General features: G+C 43.7%; 1 protein-coding gene across 1 annotated transcript in view; it reads left to right on the forward strand.

Moving 5' to 3' along the window:
• Positions 1 to 25,153, forward strand: part of PREX1 (phosphatidylinositol-3,4,5-trisphosphate dependent Rac exchange factor 1) — a 245,342-nt gene that overhangs the window by 107,025 nt on the left and 113,164 nt on the right. Inside the window, exons 4-5 of the mRNA XM_081195969.1 lie at positions 2,496 to 2,600; positions 8,147 to 8,248. Coding sequence (XP_081052095.1) covers positions 2,496 to 2,600; positions 8,147 to 8,248 — 207 coding nt within the window. The remainder of the gene's footprint in view (positions 1 to 2,495; positions 2,601 to 8,146; positions 8,249 to 25,153) is intronic.

The raw sequence follows: 25,153 nt of genomic DNA on the forward strand, positions 1-25,153 counted from the left end.
ACAGAGGGCCCTCTCGGTAGTGGTGCCCACCCTGTGCAACGCCCTCCCTTCAGATGTGAAGGAAATAAGCAGCTATCTTATCTTTAAAAGACATCTGAAGGCAGCCCTGTTTAGGGAAGTTTTTAATATTTAATGCTGTATTGTTTTTAACACTTGATTGGGAGCCACCCAGAGTGGCTGGGGAGGCGGTATACATAAATAATAATAATAATAATAATAATAATAATAATAATAATAATTATTATTATTAGAAGAAGAACTGCCCTGAGATCTTTGAATGAAGGGTGGTTTACTACTACTACTACTACTACTACTACTACTACTACTACGTTTGAAGAATGTGCACACTTAGGTCCTAGGATGTGTACGGCTTGAAGTCACATGAAATTACCACCTTGCAGGTCTGGGTCTGCATAGTGCCTGGAATGGTGGCTGCCTGGGAAGCATGTGTACGCTGCTGCCTTGGGCTCCATGATGGAAGAAAGGCACAATATAAATGCAATAAAATAAAACATACAAATAAAAGTCAAATGCCAGGTGACAAGGAACTAGATGGATATTCAGTACCTGGGACGACCTCTTGATTTTTCTACTGAAAGTCTCCTAGCATGATTGCTAGCTATCTTGCTCATCTCAGTCAGCCATGGAAGGGTTTGTTATTCCATGTCTGATTGATTCTGGCATGGAGACGGTTTTACTGCTTGTCTGAAAAACTTTCTGTGCCAATCTGCAGATGACTGTGTTTTGTAACGGGCTTAGCATGTCTGATCTGCATTCAGCGGGGGTGGGGTAGCCAACTTGAACTGTGACACAGAAAGTACATCATGTAACAGCGATGGCAGTCGCTTTTTGATGTTAGTATGTAGAGAGAATTTATTTCAGCCAGAAAATTGGAGTATGTGCTTGTAAGCTGTTTATATCTCAGACATTTGTGTGTGTGTTTGTGTGAGTGAGTGAGAGAGAGAGAGAGTGAGTGTGAGAGAGAGAGAACGAACGAACCCAGAAGGCAGCTTCATTTTTTCTTCATTTGTTCCTACCTACAAAGAGGCAAGCCGTATTTTATAGTGAGTTGTGGCATGTCTCTTTGGCGCTGGAAACTGCTACATCAAAAACAAAAAGGCTGTGTCTGCAGCTGATCATGTAGTCCGTCCCCCCCCCGCTCCATGTACACATAACATCTTTGAATCTTGGCTGTATGATGCACTAAGATGCACTTAGGTTTCTCTGGATCTCTCCTTTCTTCCCATATAGCTGGTTGGAGGTGTTTGGAAGCGTTTGCTTCTGTTTTTATTTAGCCATAGCTTGTTGTATCATTCATGCCAACAAACTGTTTCTAACATTAACTATGGTTTGGATGAAACAAGCCAACCTGCAACAATGTGCAAAATGGGTTTATTGTAACACATGGCCCTAATGTTGCAGTGTCTTAAAACATACCTATCTTCACTGAGAAGTTTTTCACTGAAATGTGTAATATTTAAGAAGTCAACCCAGAAACCGAAAATAAGAACTTGATGATGAAAATCTGGTCTGAGCTCGAGATTGAAGAATGGAGAGATCTCCTTATGTGGAGATCTGAAGACCCAAGGATTACAAATTTGATTAAGGTGAAAGGTGGAGCTTTGGGGACATTTGGACTTGAAAGGAATAAGAAACAAGATTTGGGCTCCACTTTTAAGTATGGAGGTTTGGCTGGAAGAAACATTGTCCCTATCAGGCCAGAGCGTCTCCGAGATCTGGTGTTTAATACTAAGGACTATCAAAAAAACCGGCAGAGAGGAACTGAGAGAGAATTGAGAGCCTCGGACGTGAGATCTCCAGGCTCATAGCAGATTAAGACTGATGGACATTTGTTGGGGATTGAAACCGGGAAAGGGGACTGGGTGGGGTTTGGAGATCCAAAGGGTGCATAATTATAATTCATCTTTTTTCTTTTTATTCTGTTTTGTTACTAGTATGAAAAGTGGGGAATTCGTGGAAGGGAATTTGGGTCTACTTTAGAAAAAGGATTTAAGATTTAAGAATGAATATTGATGTATAAATTTTGATGTTGTAAAAACGGTTTTTTAAATTGAACTAAATATAAAAAGGTTAAAAATTGGGGATAATAACTTGTTGAATTAACAATTTGAATTGGAATATAAGAAGGGGAGGTGTGGGGAAGTCAGAGAAATATGTTATAGAAAAAGAAGGGTTCTAAACTGTATATGTTTTCTTTTTTTGTTTTTTCTTTTTTCTTTTTTGAAATGGAAAATTCTTAATAAATATCTATTAAAAAAAAAGAAGTCAACCCAGAAACCTTGCTGCAGGACAACATGAACTTCAAAACGCAATAGATGACACATCCAACTATTTGCTCATATCTCATAATTTCCAGTGTATGTCATCTGTACACATTTAAAAGGAAATTTGATTTGTACTAATTTGAAGTAAAATGCAAAAGGTAAATGGGATGCCTTTCATTTACGTGTGCTTTTTTCTTCCTCACCTTGCAGAAAGACAAGTTCTTTGTATACGAGGAATATTGCAGCAACCATGAAAAAGCACTCAGGCTGTTGATGGAACTGAACAAGATCCCACCCGTGAGAGCATTCTTATTGGTAAGCACTGGTGGTACCCAAATGGCACCTGATGCTCAGTTATAGAAAGTTTTAAAATGCTGTATGCTTACTGATAAGAACCTGTGCTTTTCACGCAGAAGGTCTCAGGTTTAATCCCTGGCATATCCAGGTAGGGCAGAGACAGACCTCTGCCTGAAACCTTGGAGAGCTGCTGCCAATCAGTGTAGTCAGTACGGAGCTAGATGGATGGCGCTGTGGTCTAAACCACTGAGCCTCTTGCGCTTGCCGATCAAAAGGTTGGCAGTTTGAATCCCTGTGATGGGTTGAGCTCCCATTGCTCTGTCCTAGCTCCTGCCAACCTAGCAGTTCAAAAGCACACCAGTGCAAGTAGATAAATAGGTACCGCTGTGGCGGGAAGGTAAATGGCATTTCTGTGCACTCTAGTTTCCGTCACAGTGCGCCAGAAGCTGTTTAGTCATGCTGGCCACATGACCTGGAAAGCTGTCTGTGGACAAACACTGGCTCCCTCGGCCTGAAGTGAGATGAGCGCCGCAACCTCATAGTTGCTATTGACTGGACTCAACCGTCCAAGGGTCCTTTACCTTTACTTTTTTATCTAGATGGATCAGTGATCTGACTGTATAAAGCAGTTCCTATGCCCCACACAAAAAAACACACTAAGCAAAGTATAGTCATAAATACTACAGTCTGTAGCAGAAGACCACCAGCAGAGAAGGGGCTTCTTCATTCTTTCCCCTTTTAGCGGTTTTCCTCCTTAAAATCATTCCCAATCTTCTCTCAAGCCAAGAGGAAAACATACATTGGTTGAAACTTGTCCAAGAGCTATGATCTAAAATGGGTTGCAAATGCACTGCCCTCCAGACACTGTTGTGCTACAGCTCCCATGATCCCTTACCAATGGTGGCTGAGGATGATGGGAATTGTGGACCACAGCATCTGAAGGACATTAGGTTAGCTCCTGTTGGTCCAAAGGCATATTGATATAGCAGCTTTGTTGAAGGTAAGCATGTTTGAGTCTTGCCAGGTCTGGGCATCCTTTCTATGCTACTTAAGAGTTAGAAGATAAATAATGAAAACAAACTAACTGATTCAGTTGTCTTTAAACTGTTTGGCGGCTTAGTAATTTATTACTAAGTTTGGTGTGCACCTTTTGTGGTATCCTCTTCTGTTTGTTTCACAGGCTGATCCCTTCTCTCCACCCTCTTTTCAGTTCCTATTTCTGAAAAGCCTTACTTCCCATTTCTGATTAATTTGATCTGCCAAAACGTGTCACTTCTTCTGGCCCTTGTGTGCGGTCTGTGATAGTATTGTGCATGGATGGAGAATTCCTTGCCGTAAATTGCTATGACATTATTGTTGGGACTCTTAGGCGAGATACCCACATAGCTGAAGTTGGCCCCAGTTCCAGTCACCACACAGAGACAGCTTAAGGTCCAAAATCGTTTACTGCTGCAGAAGATCAGGCTTCAGTAATACAGATATGGATGTTGATACATACAGCTTGTAGGCTTTGCAGATACAGATATATACAAGTAGGGAGTATTTCTGTTGCTCCAGCAGCTTCAAGACTTAACACATACTCCGACTCATGGACAGACTCACCAACTGACTAATGTGCTGGCATGCCTTAATCACTTATATAGATGGCACTGGGCCGTTGCCATAGTAACTGACTTAGCTGACCTTGCACCTGCTGGCTTTATCTCATACATGGGGTGATTTGTGCCCATGAAAGAAATTAACCCCTTCCCCCATGTCTAATTCCCCCAACAATCACCATCATATTTTTCGCTCTATAAGATGCACCTTTCCCCTCCAAAAAGGCAAGGGGAAATGTGTGTGCGTCTTATGGAGCAAATGCAGGCTCCATGGCTTCAGCGAAAGCAACGGGAAGCGTCTGGAGCGCAGCGGGAACGGTCCCACTGCGCTCCGGAGGCTTCCCCTTGTTTTCGCTGAAGCCAGGAGAGCAAGAGGGGTTGGTGCGCACCGACCCCTCTTGCTCTCCTGGCTTCAGGGATAGCCGCCCAAAGCCTCCAGAGCGCAGCGGGAGATCCCTCTGCACTCCAGAGGCTCCCCTTTGCTTTCGCTGAAGCCAGGAGAGCAAGAGGGGGCGGTGCGCACCAACCCCTCTTGCTCTCCTGGCTTCGCTTCGCAGGAGAGGCGCTGCGCAGCTTACCCTCTCTGCGCAGAGCCCCTTCAGCGAAGTTGGGGGGAGAAATGGAAGAGGCTCCTCTTCTCCTGCCACTTCGCTGAAGGGGTGCTGCACAGAGAGGGAGAGAATTATTTTTTTTCTTGTTCTCCCCCTCTAAAACTAGGTGTGTCTTATGGTCGGGTGCATCTTATAGAGCGAAAAATACGGTATCTCCAGATTGCTGGAATATCTAGACCAGGGGTCAGCAACCTTTTTCAGCCATGGGCCGGTCCACCGTCCCTCAGAACATGTGGTGGGCCGGACTGTATTCTGAAAAAAAATAATGAATGAATTCCTATGCCCCACAAATAACCCAGAGATGCATTTTAAATAAAAGCACACATTCTACTCATGTATAAGCATGCTGACTCCCGGACCACCCGCGGGCCGGATTTAGAAGGCGATTGGGCCAGATCCGGCCCCCGGGCCTTAGATTGCCTACCCCTGATCTAGATAGTTAGTATACCTAAGAAGAAGGTAGTAGATTGATGCTAATGTGCCTCAGAGAACCTTCCTTGGAAGCTATCACGTAGCTAGAGAAGTTCCTCTTGTTCCATTTGCAAACATAAGCATCTCTGTTCAATTTTTGAGAGAGAGAGAGAGAGAGAGAGAGAGAGAGAGAGAGAGAGAGACTTTGAGTGCAGACATTATTCTAGAATGTTCTCTGCATCAACTAATTGGACTGGCAGAAAACAAAACTCTTCAGCAACGTCACCTCATCTTTTGACTAGGCAGGAAGGTTTGTAGACAGTGGTGCTGTTTTGTTTCTGCAAAAAATGAGATTTTGTAAGACATTTGTATGTAGGGAATGTGGAAGGCTGGTATTTCCTTATGTTAACCTCCCCCCATTTTTCACCCTGCCCCCCTTCCCCAATCCTGCCCAGCATAATAATGTCCCCATCTAATGAGGTCAAATGAGAAAATAAAAGAGTTTCTTGTGTGAGTGGAATTGGCCCTGGTGCTCTCACAGTGGCTGAAATAGAGACCTGCCTTGGAAAATGTGGGAAAACTCTGTGCTGAATTCAAAGGCCAAGACTGGAGAAAACAACAAGGGGGACAAGAATGGTTTATGATTCACACAAGAACCCTGGAAAATGGGAACGAGAGTTTTGGAAGGTAGTGGCCAGCACTGCCAGCCTGAAACAGTCTGAAAAATGTGTGCATTGAAGCCAGACTCTGTGTCTATAGAGGAAATCTAATTATTGGTGTCTGGTGAAAACATCTTCGAAGTGTGAAAATGTTCATTGTGCAAAACTCATAAACAGTTCTGGGCAGCTGTGTCAGATGATGCTCTGGAGATCTCATGAGAACCCCAGATGGGCAAAAGCTGGCCGGCTTAGGACTTGAGAAACACCAGTTGTTACCTGACAGGTACTTACTAAGTAAGAAGAAGTCTGTGGCAGAGATGGGGGACTAGGTGCTCTCAAGAGGAACACCACCCCCATTGTTAAAACCACTCTGGGAACTGAAGCTTTGCCATGCGCCCATGAGGACATTCAGGCTGCTCTGGAATGTGCATCTGGTCTGGGTGCATTTCAGTCTGTGCTGCTGATTCACTTCTGACACTACTTCTGGCAGGAAAAGAGGGTTTGGTGACCTGTTTTGTGTTCCAAATGAACACATGATTGAAAAACTATGGTACTTGCCAAAAAGTGCAATTTTATGAAGCATGGGTTCTGGGCATCACTCTGAAGTTCTGTGGAGCTTCAGGGGAAGGCTAGGATGATCACATAGAGGAGGAGGAGGATCTGAGTGATAGAGGGAATTAGGAGTTAGAAGAAATCTATTACTCAACAGGTGCTCCACCTTCCACTTAGACCGCTAGCTGTCTGAAGTAGACAGCAGTGCAGGAACCTCATCTTCCTCACCAAGTCTTTTAGTGTCTCTCTGGAGAATCTGATTTGGCAAGTGGAGCTGGAGAACTTGACCCAGATGGAATAGAGTGTAAGTAGTGAAAATAAATTGTGATTGCTGTTACGCTCCATTCCAGGGGCCTCGTACTTGCAGGAATCTTGGGTGATAGCCACTGTTACTCATACTCAAGAGTAGACCCATTGCAATGAATTATTTCAATGGGTCTATTCTGCACATGACTAGCATTGGATGTTACTCACTGTCAATACTTTTGCATATTGAACACGAGAGTTTTTAAATTGCTGTCTGCTTCCAAAGGAACAAATTGAACTAATTAGCAAAAATCCAACCAGTTTGCGCAGAATCTTGGCTTTCTTGCAGTCTAATCCTATTCATGCATGCTCATAATAGAGTATCACTGAATCTAAAAGGGCCACTTATTTATTTAGATTAGGGGATTAATTGGATGTGATAGGATATCTTTGCCTTCCCATCCACCCCAGGGACACATTGTAAGGATGAGTGAGTGGGTTCTGCTGTTCACATATACGAAGGAGCATGTGATGGAAACCAGGAAAACCCCACCTTTACATCAGCTTTACCTGGCGTTGCTCCATTGCTTAGAGTAGATACTGGAAATGAGCTGGGTGAGGAGAAGAGTATTTAAAGCAATGGAGTGCAGTGAAGTTGAGTGGTGCAGGGGAGGAGAAGGGTTGCGGTTTTTGCGGTGGTGTTCCTTTTCATGAAAAGTGTAGACCCATACACAGACATTATGGTTGCATTCAGGCATCATGCTAAAGTTTAAACCATAGTTTAGCATTAGGTGAAAAGTCCTAGGCAATCCTCAGGCTTGCATATTCCTTGCCCTGGCTGTGAGGAAGAGCTCAGAAGATTTCACTTCTCTTTTCCATTAACTGCAGTTTAGTGCTTTGTCTGAACCCTAAACTATGGTAGATGCTAACTATGGTTTGTTTAAACAAGCCTTCATCATCATTTATTTGTATGCCACCTTTGCATAGTAAACCATGCCAAAGGCAGCTCACATAGTCACTGTCAGTGAATTCATGGTTTGGAGTTTGCTTGTTTTAAACAAACCCTTAGTAACATTAACCTCAGTGTCAGTGTAGGCAGTAAGCCAAAATGGAAGCAAAAGCTGCCCAACTTCCTCCTTGCAGTGCATGATATGTGAACTTGAGGCTTGCCCAGCCTTCTAAACAATGATTTAGCGTGATATCATGTAGTTTAATGTGTCTGCCCAGTCACATCTAATTTTAGTTATGCATAGGATTACAGTGTAGAATTTGAAATTCTTAATGCAGAAGCCATATGATGCCATGAAGCCAAGCTGGTTTAGGCTTGGTCAGTGCCTGGTTGAAGTCTGTTAAGGAAAGGAAATGAATGAATAACATGTTCCTTCATTTTCTTGCATACATTGAACTGATCCTCATTTTCTGAACTCACTGAAAGTCCCTAGGAGCTTTGAGTCAAGGGTAACATTCTTTTTATTTTCTGGTTACAGAGCTGCATGCTTTTGGGAGGCAGAAAGACTACAGACATTCCACTTGAGGGTTATCTCCTAACTCCAATCCAGAGGATTTGCAAATACCCACTGCTCCTGAAGGTAACACAAAACAAAGCATTTGTCCTGATTTGTAAGTTGCACATGTGATTCTGACTTGCGTTTGTGGAACGTTAACACTCTTGCAAGTTTGGGTGGAAGAAGACTAGTCCGTTGTGATGTGCTTGTATAATGCTTGCTTGGAGTTCTCAAGAAGACCAAAGGTGACCTTTGACCATGCAGAAGCTGCTGGACTACAATTCCTATCATTCTTGACCATTGGCGATGAGGACAGGGGCTGATGGGAGTTGGAGTTCATCAACATCTGGAGAGCCACAGGTTCATTATCACTGGAACAGACAATGGATCTTACTGAGCGATCTTGACTTGTTTTATTAAATTTCACATGCGTTGTACCCTGGGACAGAAATGATCAGTGGTGAGGTGCAGCTCCTCTCAGCATGATCACACAGGAGCCTTATTTCTGTGATTCTTCCCTTTTTCCTTTATCCATGCCCAGGGCCAAATCATATTGAAGGTTATCTGCCTCATGGAGGGAGGGACTGCTGCTCCTCTTCCCTGCTTCTAAAGCACTGCCTGCAGCTGAGTGTATGCGCTGTAGTTTGATAATTGGCCAAGCGCGGAATCATCATTTGTGCAAAGCAGCAGAACACTTGAACTCAGCTTCTGATCTGATTGCAAATAAAAGTGCCCTTAAGGGTAATCTGAGTTGGTCAGCTGACACAACAGGGCAATTTTTCCATGTAACGTCTTGTGCTCGAACCAGGACTCACTTGGTTCATTGATGTTTACTTCTGAATTAGATTTGATTGGGAAGTTATACTGTAAGTGGCCATTCTGAAAACCCCTCTCAGTTGATGTAACTCTCAGCAGAAATCATTTTTGTAGCCTAAATTGCACCACTTTTGAGGAGAGACAAAGGTTTGTACTTTAAAACGTGGCAATAAAAAATGATATATATTTTTCTTTTAGGGACAGACATTCAAAGTATAATTTCCTCATGTATGGTTAATTAGTATTATTTTTTAAAGAGGTCTATAAGGCCACTGCAAGAACAGCACAGAAAATGTAATAAATAGGCAACAGTGACTACACATAAGAATGAATATGATTGCTTACCTGGCTTCTGGCATAGAAGGGGGAAGTTGCAATTGTTTGTTTTTGTATTTCTTGTTATGTTCAGTTTCTGTGTGACTTCATACCATATGTGTATCATTGAAATCCAATACAGATTATTAAAATTAGGACAATTAGTATAGGTGGTAGGAATGCAGGAGAAATTCAGTTCATTTCAAATTTAAAAGTGAGTATGTCAGATTCACGGTTCCAAAGGTGTACAGGTTTACAAAACAGGTGTACAGAAACACATCTATCCTTCAAATTTTGCACTTATCCACATTTTGTGATGCGGTTCTCCAACCAAATAATGTTTATAAAAATGAGGGGACAGTATGCCATATTCTAGGCCAAATAACATAAAAAGTGCCTTATATAAGGAATATTTGTTCGCAAAAATGTGTCCATGGGTCAAAACTGCATACAAAAATGTGTTTATTAGGAGAAATCTGCAGTAAAATTATGATGACAAGTTGGTACCTGGATAGCAGATGGTGCAGGCACATAGGGCACCAGTCACAGCCTTTCCCACTATGGTGAAATGTGATTTTTATTTACAATGAATCTGTTATTTATAAATATGAGTATGTATAACTTACATGCGCTTTCTTAAAAAACATAAAGGCACAAGAACCCACCTTAAGAAGAAATGAGCTCGCTTTGACAGCCATTAGAGCAGTGTTGGCTTTCAGATGCATAACCAGTGAAAAGCTTATGAGCTAGCAATATTGCACCAGTTTGTATTATCTCAAGTAGACTGGTCCTGCATGCAGAGGCAGATTTACGGGAGTGGCGTGGAGCCTTGGGGTGAGGGGCACCAAATTTTGGCATTGCACGGGGTGCCACTGAAATTTGAGACTCCAAGGTCCGTCACTGCTGGGTGGGGATAAGACACACAAGAGATGTGTGCAAAATTGTCTTCTATGAATCTATGTTTCTTAATGTTAATGAGTAGCAATACTTGAGTCGGGATTTTGCCCTATCTGTTCTGACGTAGCTAAGTCTAGGAGTCAGGCTGTGACAAATTTAGCTTTTCTTAAAATGCCGTGTCAGCTTTCACAACAAGTACGAAATAACCCTGCTCCGTGTATTTACATTGGCTCAACGTTTGAGAGGAAGTTGAAGCCTGTCAGTCCCGTGGATTTGCATTGGGATTATGCGTGACGCTTGGAGGACTTCTTAAACCTCTAGGATGGGCCAACAAACCAGAGGAAATAGGGATTTGATAAATGTGGTTTGTATACATTCCTCTCCAAGGGCCTCTATAATGTTTATGCTTCCTTATATATCCACATTGGGTTGGGTTGCATAGTTGGCTTTCTGTTGCGTTTATGGGAGTGTCGAAACTCAAAGTTGAGCAAACAGGGGGGAAAGGAGATTCTTAGTGCTGACCACAGATGGAAGCCTGATTAGGTTGCAGAATTCTGAGGTAGGGACGTGACCTGTGTTACTTGAGATTGCAGGTATGGGGACCCCAAATCTACCACCTCAGGGGGAGAGATTCTAGGCCAGCACTGATTCAACTATGTTACTTTTCCATTTGCAAAGAATTCTTTGGCGTGGAGGAAAGCACTGAAACGATGTGATCTCCCGTAATCTATTCTGCTACCACTTTCTGCTGTATGTGTAGACTAGGCCAGAGCTATGAGTTGGGATATTAAACCCCAAAGGATTCGATTCCTCCATCTTGCAAAGGAAATAAAGAAGATTATTTTCAGGGCCTTATATACACAGGCAACATTTTCCTTGTTTGTTCAGCCAAGGTCATAACCACCAGTTCTGTCACAGGTAAACTCCCCCTCCAAGAGTTTTCCAAACCTGGATTCAGCTTTAGGCTAGATGCCCTTCAGGACTTAATTTGAGCAAAGGCTCAGCCTTAGAACTTATTTTCCATGCTTAGGATTCAGGGTTTTTGTTTGAGAATAAAAAGGAGTGCTCCTGAGCACAAGCAGAGTGACATTACTTATTGTTGAGTTATCATATCCGGCTTTCTCAAGGGTTTCAGGGTCAGGTGACCTAAATTTACTAAGGCCTGGTTTGTGTTCAGTGCTAAGCCATACCATGACAAAATATGGACTAACATGAGAGTGCATCAATGAAAGCCACAGCTGCTTTGCTCCAGATAAACCACAAACTGTGGGGAAGGGCCCTAGCTCAATGGTAGAGCATCTGCATTGCCTGCATCCCACTCCCAGTCCATGGCATCTCCAAGCAGGGTTGGGACTGCCCTCTGTCTCAAAGACTGAAAATCCCTATCAGTGTAGATGATATTAAGCTAGATGGAGCAATAGTCTAACTTTGTATAGTGGTACCTCGGGTTACATACGCTTCAGGTTACATACGCTTCAGGTTACAGACTCCGCTAACCCAGAAATAGTACCTCGGATTAAGAACTTTGCTTCAGGATGAGAACAGAAATCGCGTGGCGGTGGTGCGGCAGCAGCAGGAGGCCCCATTAGCTAAAGTGGTGCTTCAGGTTAAGAACAGTTTCAGGTTAAGAACGGACCTCCGGAACGAATTAAGTACGTAACCAGAGGTACCACTGTATAAGGCATCTTGCTATGTAGTCAAGATTTCAGTAGTTTACTGGCATAAGTGTTAATCCAGCCCTGGTCCCTTCTGCACTGTGCTAATGCATAGTGGAAATTGAAGCCCAAGCACCAAAAGAACTCTTTCCCTTTAGAAAGGGCAACTTCCATGAGCTCAGGTGGCTGGTGGTTGTAGTGGCGCAGTGATCATGTGTTAATCATATCCTTAGGGTGGGAATTAAATGCACTTACCTCTGTTCTCTTGCCCCCTAACATTATCGGCATATGTAGGTCACAGCAGCACACCCTCAGAGTCACCTGATTGATGACTTCGTGGTGTGGGGATTATGAATGCTTGCTGTGATTTTTGACCCTTGCACCCAGGATTTTGCAGGTATCTGGCTACAGTTCAAGCCCGCATTATTTTGGTTTCCATGCCTTGCAGCAATGTGAGCCACTTGAAAGCCACATTTGATAATTATAGGCTGCATCCTTGGTTGGGAGATTCCTGTGCTTCTGAGAAAGGATAACCTGGAGGCAGGAGCCGAGTTGCCAGACTCCAAATCCACTTGAAAGGTAATGCAAAACAGCATGGTGCTTTGCAAGCCTTAATGATGGTAGGTGTCAGAAATTTGAAATGGAAAGCAGTGCCTATAAGAAGTGTTACGGCTAAAATCTGGGTGCGGGGTTACTCTGCCACCCAGCTCATCGGACTAAGTCCGTGGGTCCCTGCGGAAGGAAATGAGCTCAGCCGGACGCAGGAGCAAACTGCAGAAGATCCAAGTTTATTGCGCAACAGGTTCAAGGCGAGATTGAACCCCGAGAATGGGGCGACATGAACTTTTGAAATTTCCCTCCATATCCCAGAATACAGTGCATGAAACGTCACGAATACATTATGGGAAGGTTGGGTTTCACAAGTTACATCATGAATATACTTTACACGTCATGAATACATTATGAAAAGGTGGGATTACATTAATTAGCATTTTCGGATGAGGGAGGGGGGATATGCGGAGCGGGAAATATACATAGATACACATTTATTGAGTACCGGTGGTGGCAAGACAATGGGTCAGAGATATGCATCGTCTGCCACCTAATATTGCCTAGAGGGAAGGTTTGGCGAATTAAGAAGTTCCTGCGTACGTGACCTGCCGCTTCGGGGATTATGGAAGTAGGGATAGCATCATGGAGTCCACGGGGAACTGAGTTGAATGACACTGAGAGCGAAGAAATTGGAGTTACGGTTGATTTTATATCAATTTCTAAAGATTTCAATGATTTCAAACCCATTCTGTACTATAGGGCAAAAGCAGAAACAGAATGGATACATTGTAACAGGAGGTCCCTGGTTTCGGATCCATTGTTCTCGCCGTGGGGGGCCGTCAGCAGCTTGCCAGGGGTGAAATGAGGCGTGCAGGAGCTCCCTGAGCTAGCTTCTGCAGGACGAATGCATGGCTGTGATTGGCTAAAGCGGGGCCATAGGAATAAGCGGGGCCTCGGATGTTCCTAGAAGGAAGGGGGAAAGGAGCCCCCCCCTTCCGTTCCGTATCAGTCCCCCATTCGGAGATAGATTTGCATTAAAGTTCTGTAAGAACTTGCAAATCTTTTCTCCGCACCCTAAATCTTGGTGAATGGGATGTGTGGCTTTATGCAAACCTGAAAGGGACTTGCAAGCCATGCCTCTTACGGTCATTTGCAAGTATAGCAGTGCAGGTAGCTGCATATAGGGTATTATATAAAGAACACCTCTTGTATTTTGTTGCTAAATTACTTGTGGCATTCTCAATAGTGTTTTATGCTTTACACTTAGCAGGAAGGTCTAATTGACTGAAAAATGCAGTTGGTGTTTTGTCCTTCGCCATTTTTGTGTATTTCTCAGGTGTCAAGCTAGCTCTTCTGTGGTCTCACACTGACATAGTGCTACAGCAACACATCCTGTCTGTTGAATCCCCTCGGGGCTTTCATTTAACCATGTTGCCTGGCATTCACCATAGCTGGCACAGGTTGGACATCTCGTGAGGGAGAGGTCTTTGCCTTGGCCTTCCTATGGGATTCTATTATAGGCTGTGGTTTTGCACGCATGGGGGTTGCTCACTTGCACTTAAAGGACCAAAAGGCTAATTGCAGCCTGGATACACTTGCCCAATTCAAACTGAGTCCAATTTGAATTTATCTTGCCCCATGGTTCTCAACTCTTCAAACCAATCTGTTAAAAGAAAACCATTCTTAACAAGGGCAGTTGTCCAAATAAGTCAATTTAACTCTATAAGGGATCATTCCTGCTAAACCAAAGCATATGCACCTTCATGTACCTGGTGTTTTATGGATCCAGAAGCTTGTCCTTGGCAAAACGAGGTTTAACACATATTAAAATGGATAGGGAAAGATTGGCATAGTGTCAGGTGGGACAATGAAATGTGGTTATCTAAACATTGAACTACACAATAGTGTGAGCTATTAGAAAGTATAAAATGCATGAGAATTCTCCATTGGTGTGTAAGCAATAAGACATTAAACATAAAAACAATTACACACAAAAATTGCCCCCCTTTGTGGAAATCACACTGTCAGACACATTTCAACATTCTTACATAATAACACATAATACAAAACAAACTAATTAAATATCAGTTACATATCTTGACACAATTGTGATCTTTTATGCATGTATCTTTTGAATCCTGGAGCACAGTCTTAAGGTTCAAAAGTGAGAAAATGTCCTTGCAATTCAACTCCTCCCCTTAGCCATGAGGGGTTGTTGCTGCTTTTCATCATTGCACATCTGTAGAAGTGATATCCTGTAAGGGGCAGGGTTTTGGGGCTTAAAGACAGTTAGAAAAGGGAGGGGGCAAAAGGCGAAAAGGATGTGATGTCCTTCGGTTTCTGTTGGAAGTTGCAAATAATAAAATCTTAGCGAATTAAGCGTTTCATTCATTCCAATATTATTATCACATTTTCCTATAACTACTGTTATTATCTGCTAAGTTTGTTTGCTTTTCTTCACTTAGTTTTTGTTGTTGTTGTTCTTTTCATATTATAAAATAAAAAATTACTCCACATGTATAGAAAGAGAACTGTAAAAAATACAAAGGTTAAAAAATAAAAAGGAAGCAAAAAATTAGATTACCAGTTAGATGAAAATGGACTTGACACAAAGACATCAGATTCAGAAAATAACTATTATTAAATAGTACAAAGATATTATCAAAACCACACATATTACTACTGGACTGGAAAAAAAAGGGAAAACAATGGGGAAAACTTAAAATTCACCATGTGCTATCCAATAAAAGAACTTCATGAGACTGACTTTCAACATGTGATGAACATGTCCCCAAAGTAAAACACAAACACACAAAATGAGCTATGAGGAACCAAAAATAAATAAATGCTAAGACACACAATTAATAAGTAATCTGTTTTGGCATTCTAACATCCCAAATGAAAATAAAAGTGTTTCTTGATGTGACATCATCAGCTGTAATGTTAATACTGGGAAATGAGTTAATACCAAGAAAAAATGAATGGCAATTTAAAGTTGTGTAAGTACCTTGCACTAGCCAAAATGACAGAATTAATAAGAGATGCTCAGGCCGAAGGTAAACAAGTACCATTCCACAAACAATGTTTGGTTGTGCTTCGATTAACTTCATAGACATCATGGAGAAACGGATTAAATAAATGAAAACAGATTATTTGTAACTTTAAAAAAGTGTCAAAGCCACAAAGAGATGGAAGTCACTAATATAGCAGGGATTCAGACGTGTTTCACAAAACAGAAAGAAAGTTGCTGTGGGAGGAAAAAGGGACAAACACTTTGTTACCGGGGTTCACATATCCTGTTAAAAGGGAAAATTATTTCATGTGAGAAGCCTGTCAGGAAATGCTGTTCCTAAAATTCCCATTGAGGGGGGGAATGCTTTGATATTTACCTGTGAAAAGAATTTGGCATGTTAAGATTTGGAACCTGGAAAACTCTTGACTTTTGATGGGCTAGTTTTTTTTTTTAGCCTTTTGTCTTAAGTAGCCCCTGGAGCAAAGACAGATTAAGGGTGATTTCCTTCAATGGTTCCGACTTTTCTTTTACATTTGGAAGAAACCTCCTCTCCCTCCTTACAGTTCCCCCCCCCCCGTCCTCTCTCTCTCTCTCTCTTCTTTAGCTGATCTAGCCTCTGTGCATGTGCAGAGTTCATGTCTCAGCAAACCTTTTGTACTATTGAAAATGTTGCATCCTTTGGCTAAATTAACATTTGAATAAGGGAAGGGAAGGGTATGGAGTAGATTTTGAGAACAGGGTTTGATTTTAAACAAAAAAGAGAAACTCAGCAATTTAAGTATTCACCAAAGCTAGCGATTTCAGCCCAAGCAAACGAGACTGCTTCCTTTATGTACAGGAAAGGGCTAATATCCCTCTGGCCATTCGCGGAACAATCAACCGCTCTCTTATTTATGAGTAAAAATGGCCAGAGAGTTAGAATTCATAGGATTTTTTTTTTTTTTTAACATTCTCAGTCATTTCGGCCTTACCATTTGCAGACAAATGGATTGGTCAAGGCTAATTCTACTTGATTATCCATTTGTATGTGCTTAAACTTTGAGTAGACTTTTAAGTCTAATTTTTGTAAATAATAGACAAAATGATAAACACTGTAATCACTTAAATGCCTGATATCACCAGTTCTGCTTCAAACATCATGGCTTTCACCTGTCATCACACCTTTTAAAAAAACAAAGAGCCAACCTGGGCTGAATTTCAACTCATCAGCCACAAATTGGGAAAGTTGAAAGGGACCTGGGGTCATCTAGTCCAACCCTAAAATACAGGGTTCGTAGCAAGATTTGTACTACCAGAAACACACACATACCTATAGAAATTATCTTTAAAGGAAGATTGAACTTAACATTTTTCCTAAGATAGGGAGAGGATCTTTTATAAAGCAAAGTTAATTCAATTGATATAACCACTCACAAATAATTACAACAGCCATAGATTTGACATTTTTGTTGAACTTGCAGAGCAATAGTAAGCCTAATCTATGTCCCCCCTTGCAGTTTCCTTTAAAGGAAGCTTACTCAGGAGTAAATTTACCTGGCACAGAATAAGAAGGAGAAGGGAAAAAAAACCCTGAAAGAGACAGAATGAAACAAGGGGGGGCATTTTCTAAGAAAAGAGGCCAGGAAGTCTTATAGAGACTGATATCAGGAGCCTTACAATAACTCTTCTGTCCAACCAAATCAAAGTTAAACCTGGACTCAGATATTTTCCTTAGAAGGAACACCATACTTTCATAGGCATATGCTTAATGAAATACATACACTGCATTTTAGCTTGAGAGCAGTTGGCTCAACTAGGCTTTTGCAGCAGAAACATTAGGTTATCAGCACCTTCCAAAATAAGACTGTAGACTCACAATCTCAAAAGTTGGGGCAAAGCAAGAGGTGGGGTAAACATTTGCACACTTCATTCTCATTTTCTCTTATTTAGGACTGCTAAGATCCAGCATGGCTTCCTTAGATTTAAATTTTGAAGCAAGCTTGCAGTTTAAACTATGCACACTTAAGAAAGGCAGTCTGCCAGAGACAGAAGGAACAGACAACACACATAACAGACAACATGTAAACATACATATTCTCATATATGTATTAACAGACAACACACATAACAGACAACATGTAAACATATATATTCTCATCCTTTAGTTGGTTATTGCAAGGAGATGGGCCACTACCTTTGGCTTCATTAAGTGAAATTAGTAGGAAGGTCCCACATGGTTTTATGAGCCTCCTTGCCTCTTCAAACACACCACCAGTTAATCAAACTGGCAGGGCTCACAACGCTTGGTTGACTGGGTACCCCTTTATAGATGCATGCGTTGCTGTTGTTGCTCTTTTGCTTTTTCCTTTTTTTGGGGGGGGTGTCTGGGATAGAGAAGGGGAAAAAGAGGGGTTGATTAGGATTGGTATGTCTAGGGGTTTGGAATGCTTAGTACAGGGACGTATAGTAAAGAGGAGAAGGGGCTTCTAGTTGCCTGGCAACTTCCTTAGTGGGTTTTAGAGAGCTCTAGCTATCCGGTTCCTTGCGTTCCCTTTCCTATTTCCTATTTCCTTATTTCCTTATTTCCTTATTTCCTATAACCTGGGGTCTCTTTCCACTCTGCCGGTCCTGCCCAATTCCTCATGGGCTATCCCTCCTGGCAACCTCCTACCTATCGTCACATCTCAGGAAAAGGGGCCCTACTGGACGCCCGCGCCATGCGGTGCCAGATCGGGTGGTCCCTGGATAGAATTTCGAACTGAAAATCCCCCTTGCTTTTGGAAGCGGGCTCACGCACGGTTACGTGGCACCGACCAGTGCGGCTGGGATTGGGATAGAAAGCCAGACCCCTTCCTGCCCCCTCCGTAAGGGCGCTCGGGAAGTTCGGAAAGAGAGCTCCAACCCCTTGCTTTCAACTGGGATGCCCGTTGCGGAAAGTCGGCTGTCTTTCCAAGCCGGGTCTCACCGTCTTACTTTCGGACTCCCAATTGGTGCGGCTGGCTGGAGATTTTAAGGAAAAGAGATAGAGCTCAGAACCCCCCTTTCGGGTTGAGCAGCGGTCCACGGTCTCTCTCACTAACCGGACCAAGAGAAAGGCAAGAAGGAGCGATAGAGAGGAGGGCAGAGAATTCAGTTGCCAGGAGATTCCACCCCCTTCCCACCAGTGCACTGGATTTTCCTTTTTCCTTATACTCACGCGTCTTCTATGATGATCCCGGGATCGATGAATAAGCCGGCTGGATCCCTCTTTTGCTCCCCGGCTGAACTCCTAGGGCTTTCGATTACCGCCCGGAAGATGGCTGGGGGTCCAAAAGGATCTTCCCAGGCAAAATGGCCTGGAGCCGGCTGAAGATTTCGGGGCCCCCAGTCAGCAGCTCGGGAGAACCGCAAGCCCCGCGTTGGGCAGCCAACTGTTACGGCTAAAATCTGGGTGCGGGGTTACTCTGCCACCCAGCTCATCGGACTAAGTCCGTGGGTCCCTGCGGAAGGAAATGAGCTCAGCCGGACGCAGGAGCAAACTGCAGAAGATCCAAGTTTATTGCGCAACAGGTTCAAGGCGAGATTGAACCCCGAGAATGGGGCGACATGAACTTTTGAAATTTCCCTCCATATCCCAGAATACAGTGCATGAAACGTCACGAATACATTATGGGAAGGTTGGGTTTCACAAGTTACATCATGAATATACTTTACACGTCATGAATACATTATGAAAAGGTGGGATTACATTAATTAGCATTTTCGGATGAGGGAGGGGGGATATGCGGAGCGGGAAATATACATAGATACACATTTATTGAGTACCGGTGGTGGCAAGACAATGGGTCAGAGATATGCATCGTCTGCCACCTAATATTGCCTAGAGGGAAGGTTTGGCGAATTAAGAAGTTCCTGCGTACGTGACCTGCCGCTTCGGGGATTATGGAAGTAGGGATAGCATCATGGAGTCCACGGGGAACTGAGTTGAATGACACTGAGAGCGAAGAAATTGGAGTTACGGTTGATTTTATATCAATTTCTAAAGATTTCAATGATTTCAAACCCATTCTGTACTATAGGGCAAAAGCAGAAACAGAATGGATACATTGTAACAGGAGGTCCCTGGTTTCGGATCCATTGTTCTCGCCGTGGGGGGCCGTCAGCAGCTTGCCAGGGGTGAAATGAGGCGTGCAGGAGCTCCCTGAGCTAGCTTCTGCAGGACGAATGCATGGCTGTGATTGGCTAAAGCGGGGCCATAGGAATAAGCGGGGCCTCGGATGTTCCTAGAAGGAAGGGGGAAAGGAGCCCCCCCCTTCCGTTCCGTATCAGAAGTGTGATGGAAATCTGACAAGGTGCCCTTTATTCCCCCTTCGGGATTGTTAAAAGAGGATAGTGCTAATTAGCTAGAGGTTAAGGTGCTAAAATATTTCCCAACTCAAGATTTATGGTGAAGTCTGTGTGTGAGCTCACAGCCCTATAGGAAAATTAAAACCTGCCTCGTCTTCATTCTTAAAAATCAATTTTCAGCCTAAAATAATACTGGCTTATTGTTGAAAATAACTTAAGTGGGAGAGCAATATTTTTATGCATGCAGAAGCTGACAGGTTTCATTCCTTCCTTCTTCAAGGATGAAAGCTGATGATGGGAAAGATCTCTGCTTGCAGGCCAATCTACAGAATATACAGTGGTACCTCGGGTTAAGAACTTAATTCGTTCCGGAGGTCCGTTCTTAACCTGAAACTATTCTTAACCTGAAGCACCACTTTAGCTAATGGGGCCTCCAGCTGCCGCTGCACAATTTCTGTTCTCATCCTGAAGCAAAGTTCTTAACCCTAGGTATTATTTCTGTGTTAGCGGAGTCTGTAACCTGAAGCGTATGTAACCCTAGGTACCACTGTATTGTCCTTCCTTCCTTCCTTCCTAGTGTGCTTAAATTGGCTGCATTTACTTAGAAGCAGTTATGGGACCCTAATTTGAAACTTGTTGCCTCCCATTTTAGGAGACATGGACTGTGGTGGTACAGGGGAAGCAGGGCTTCTACTATGTCATCACATCTGAGGAGCATAATGTGACCTTTTCAGGCTAGAGACGTGCTGGCATTCTAGGCCATTGCTGTCAACCTTCCCTTTTTTTGCGGGAAATTCCCTTATTCCACCACCGTTTCCCACTGCTTCCTGCTGCTATCCCGAATTGTTAGATATCCTGTAGACTGTCCCCGGGATAGGTGAGGTTGCTGATCCCTTATTTTTGAGGCTGCTGATCCCTTATTTTCAAATCTGAAAGTTGATAGCTAATCTGAAAGTTGATAAATATCATTTTTTTAAAAAAGATAGCTATGTTCTAGGCTCCTTTGGGTGCAGGAACTGGTTTGGGGCCAGTTTAGGAATGTCAACAGCAGCACCTTTTTCCAGTTGGCTTTCAACGTTGGGCATTTCAATGCCATGCAGGGCAAAGCTGGATGAATCTGCCCAACTTGCAAAGCTCCCTGGGACATAGCTGTTCCTACAGTGAATCTTTAGGGCAGGGGTGGCTAATTTAAGCAGTCTCTATGAAGCAGCGTCTGGTGATTCAGCCTGAAAATGGGGATAAATAGTTTTCACATGATTCCAGCCGAAGGCATCATCTGGTATATCACAAGGAAACATGACCAATTAGGAGCTCACAACACCATGTACCAGTATTGTTGAAATAGTAATGAAGCAATGCAAAAGATAAATATAAAAAAAGTTATCCAAAGCATGGGAAGAAACACGAATCATATTCATTGGCTATCATGGCTCTCTGTTTATGAACATCTGAAGCTGCCTTATCTGGAGTCTTGACCATTTGTTCATCTAGCCCAGCTTGACAGGGGCTCTCTAATAGCACCTCTCACCTGTGCTACCTAATATCCTTTTAACTGCAGAGGTCATGGAGTGAACCTCAGACTTTGTGTATGCAAAGCATGTATTTTATCACTGAATTACAGGCTCTTATCTAGGATTTGTTTGGCTATGCCCTGCTTGGATTTATTTCCAGAATCTGCATTCTGCTGCCGGACTCATTAAATTTGCTGTTAAAAAATCCCACTGCACTCATGAGGACGACAGGAAACGGGATTGATTGGTGCAATCTCTCGCCTGCTATTAGTCCTAGGTTTTCCATAAATCTGTTCTGCAAGAACAAACCGTGTTTCATCATGCAGAGTAAAAAAGTCAAGAGTTAACATTCTGTTGTATAAAGTATCTCACAGGCTTTCCTCGAAGGGAGTGTTCTGAAAATTCAAGAGGTGGAGCAAGGGAATACTTTTATGTGGATTGTTGTAATTTTCATCAGCAAAAGTATGTGCCTTGCTCCCTGTTTTAAGTATACAAACGAAGATGTTTAATCTGGTGTGGAGGATAATGAAGTGGGCGGTGGCAGGGCGGTGAGACGAAAACAAGACCAGTTTCTGTACAACAACATCCTTTCTTCGAGGAAATGCTAGAGCTGGGTTTGGTTTCAAGATGTTGTTTTGTAAAGATGCTCTCTTCTTTCCATCCTCTGTATTCTGCTGTGTGCTCATTTCTGTTCTCCTGGCATGACCAAGAAAAGGCCTCTTTGCATTTCGAATCTGCCCTGTCAGGAATTCCACCTGAACATTGCTTTGTACTTGGGATGGTGCAGGTCAGGTTTGGACCTCGGTACATTTCAACCTATGTGCGTGTGTGCATACTTCAGTTGCATCTTAAACCCTCGGGCTAGCAGCTTGTCACTCTGGGCTTAATTTTCCATACTGGGCTTAATGTTTACACACCCACTCCTGCCCACTGGCCTGCTTTCTCATTTTGCCTTTCCCTCCTATCTTATAACCACACACCAGTTTTGCTAGGCCATCATCTCCATACCATTTTCCTTGCTCATTTCATATAATACTGACCTTGGCCTGACTATAAAATTGGACTTTTGCAGGACTGAAATTGATTTGGGTAGAATCCATTTGAATATGCATGCATACACATTTGGAGCAGCGGGGGGGTTATGCCAGACTGCTTTTTTTAGATTTCAGCTCGGCATTTAATACCATTCTACCACAACGTCTGATGTCTAAACTGGAAGATCTGGGGCTTCCGTTATCACTTTGTGGGTGGATATTGGACTTTTTGTCAGACTGCCCCCAGAGGGTTCGGTTGGGCCCTTATACCTCTAGTATGCTTAAGACTAACACAGGAACACCACAGGGATGCGTATTCAGTCCGCTCCTTTATATTCTCTACACGTACGATTGTGTCGCTGCTCACCCTAGTAATAGGGTTGTCAAATTTGCAGATGACACAACTGTGATTGGGCTCATCCCTGAAAGGGAGGGTGAAACGGATTATAGAGATGAGGTGGAGCGGCTGATAGAGTGGTGCAGAGCTAACAATTTGCTCATAAATACAAGGAAGACAAAGGAGCTTGTGGTGGACTTCAGGAGACAGAAGAGCAACGTCCAGCCACTTCTGATTGATGGGGTCTGTGTGGAGAGGGTAACAACGTTCAGATTTTTGGGCATTGAATTACAAGAGGATCTGTCCTGGAGTGTCAACACAAGGGGGCTTGTGAAGAAGGCGCAGCAGAGACTGTACTTTTTGAGAATTCTAAGGAAAAACCATCTTCCGCAGAAACTGCTGCTTGCCTTCTATCACTGTGCCATTGAGAGCGTGCTCACTTATGGCTTATGTGTGTGGTACGGAAGCTGTACTACCCAGGACAGGTTGGGGTTGTGCAGAGTTGTTAAGGCAGCAGAGAGCATTGTTGGCTGCCCACTCTCCACCTTAGAGCAGATTTATGCCACAAGGTGCCATAGGAAGGCACTGGACATAGCAAAAGATCCATCGCATCCTGGTCACTGTCTCTTCGAGCTCCTGCCGTCGGGACGGAGATACAGGACGATGAAGACAAGAACGAGCCGTCTTAAGAACAGCTTCTTCTCCAGAGCGATCTCGGCCCTGAATGGGAAGCCTGGACTTTGAAAGTCATCTAATCTTCCTTGCTGTATTATACTGTATTGTTTTAATTAGTGTTTTTATAGTTGTTTTGATTTTGTGTGGAGTGCCCTACCTGGGTGGATGGAGCAGCCAAGTAATTTCGTTGTCCCCGAGAGGGGGCAATGACAATAAAGATATTATTATTATTATTATTATTATTATTATTATTATTATTATTATTATTATACCTATAATTTCTTAGGTTGTCTGCATCAAATGATGCAGATACTTGTTTGCAGTACCTCCTCTCTCAAGTATGTAGGTATGTGCACCTTAGTCTCGGAGCAATGAGAGGGTTTGGACTCTTAAGCAGTCTTTTTATTGGCACAACCCAGTATGCACGTATAAAATCACAGGATATCAAAGCCCCTTTAATCTACCCCAAGCTCACTCTTCTCCTTCCAAAGAGGTCCTGTTCACCTTCCAGTGCTGTTGTTTTTAAAAACAGCTCCTGTAAGGCACAGTTGAACAGATTACAGTGGTACCTTGGTTCTCAAACTCAATCTGTTCCAGAAGTCTGTTCCAAAACCAAAACATTCCAAAACCAAGATGAGCTTTCCCATAGAAAGCAATGCAAAATGGATTAATTTTTTTTCTTACCTGCACTGATGATAGTCATTGTTTGGATGGGGGGCTTTTATCCATTTCTGCAGTCACACAATCGATCAATCAGTAGCTGAACTGGGTTCCACCCAGTCAGAAAAACAAATTAACCAAAAAAGCTTCAAAAACAAAAAACGCAAAATAAATAGCAAAAACAAAAGTGCCAAACTTAATCCGTTCTCGAAGACCGTTTGACTTCTGAAATGTTTGAAAACCAAGGCGCAGATTCTGATTGGCGCAGGTGACCCGGAAACAATAGCTCAGTGTTTCCCAACCTTTTTTGGGCAAAGGCACACTTGTTTGATGAAAAAAATCTCGAGGCACACCACCATTACAGCCCCGTGACGTCAGCGCGCAGCGTCACTTGAGCTCCTTCTCCTGCTCGTTCAGGGCCGCAGTGGCGTAGCGTGGGTTGTCAGCACCCAGGGCAATGCAAGTAATTTGCGCCCCCTAACCCGTGGATTTGCGCCCCCTAACACTAACCCCCAGATGTTGCGCCCGGTGTGGCCGGCCCCCCCTGCACCCCCCACGCTAGGCCACTGATCCATAGCTAAAAGCAGAAGTCGACAAATGTGTCCTGTTTTTTGCTCTTCAAAATATGGCAACCTGAAGACCCCCAGGGACCGTCCAACCAGCCTAGGAAGTGTGCTCTGGTTGCGGGGGAGGAGACACGAGGCATTGCCATCCACACCTGGAATTGAGGAGGAGCTGGAAAGGTCCTTTGGTTTCACACCCAGGACCCATTTTTTCTCTCTTCTTTTGAGAAAGGGGTGGGAAACGGGATTTGGAGGGCGCATGTGTGCGCGTAGCTGAGCTCCAGTTGCTCTGGGCATTTCTGGACGGCGCCGGTAGCGTCTCTCCTAACCCCTCCCCACCCCGGTCTCCAGCCCCCCCCCCGCCCAAAGGCTTCCCCCTACCTGGCCAAAGTTCCACCCGAAGCTGGAGATGCGGTTCGCGCTGCCCACGAAGAGGACGCCGAACTCGGAGAGGACGTATTCCTTGCGCTCAGCGCAGCGGCGCAGCTAGCTGCTCAGGGGCCCGGGGCGGCGCGCGCGTTCTGCAACCAGGGGCGAGTGCCATGGGGGCGAGCCATGGCAGGGCGCGCTGCGTGGAGCCTCGCTGCAGCCTCCCCCTCAGCTGTAGGGAGGCTGAGGCGGTGGGCAGAGGCCAGAGCGGAGCTTGCGGGCAGTTT

The sequence above is a fragment of the Podarcis bocagei genome (genome assembly GCF_964188305.1).
Source record: "Podarcis bocagei genome assembly, chromosome: 5".
NCBI classification, from domain to species: domain Eukaryota; kingdom Metazoa; phylum Chordata; class Lepidosauria; order Squamata; family Lacertidae; genus Podarcis; species Podarcis bocagei.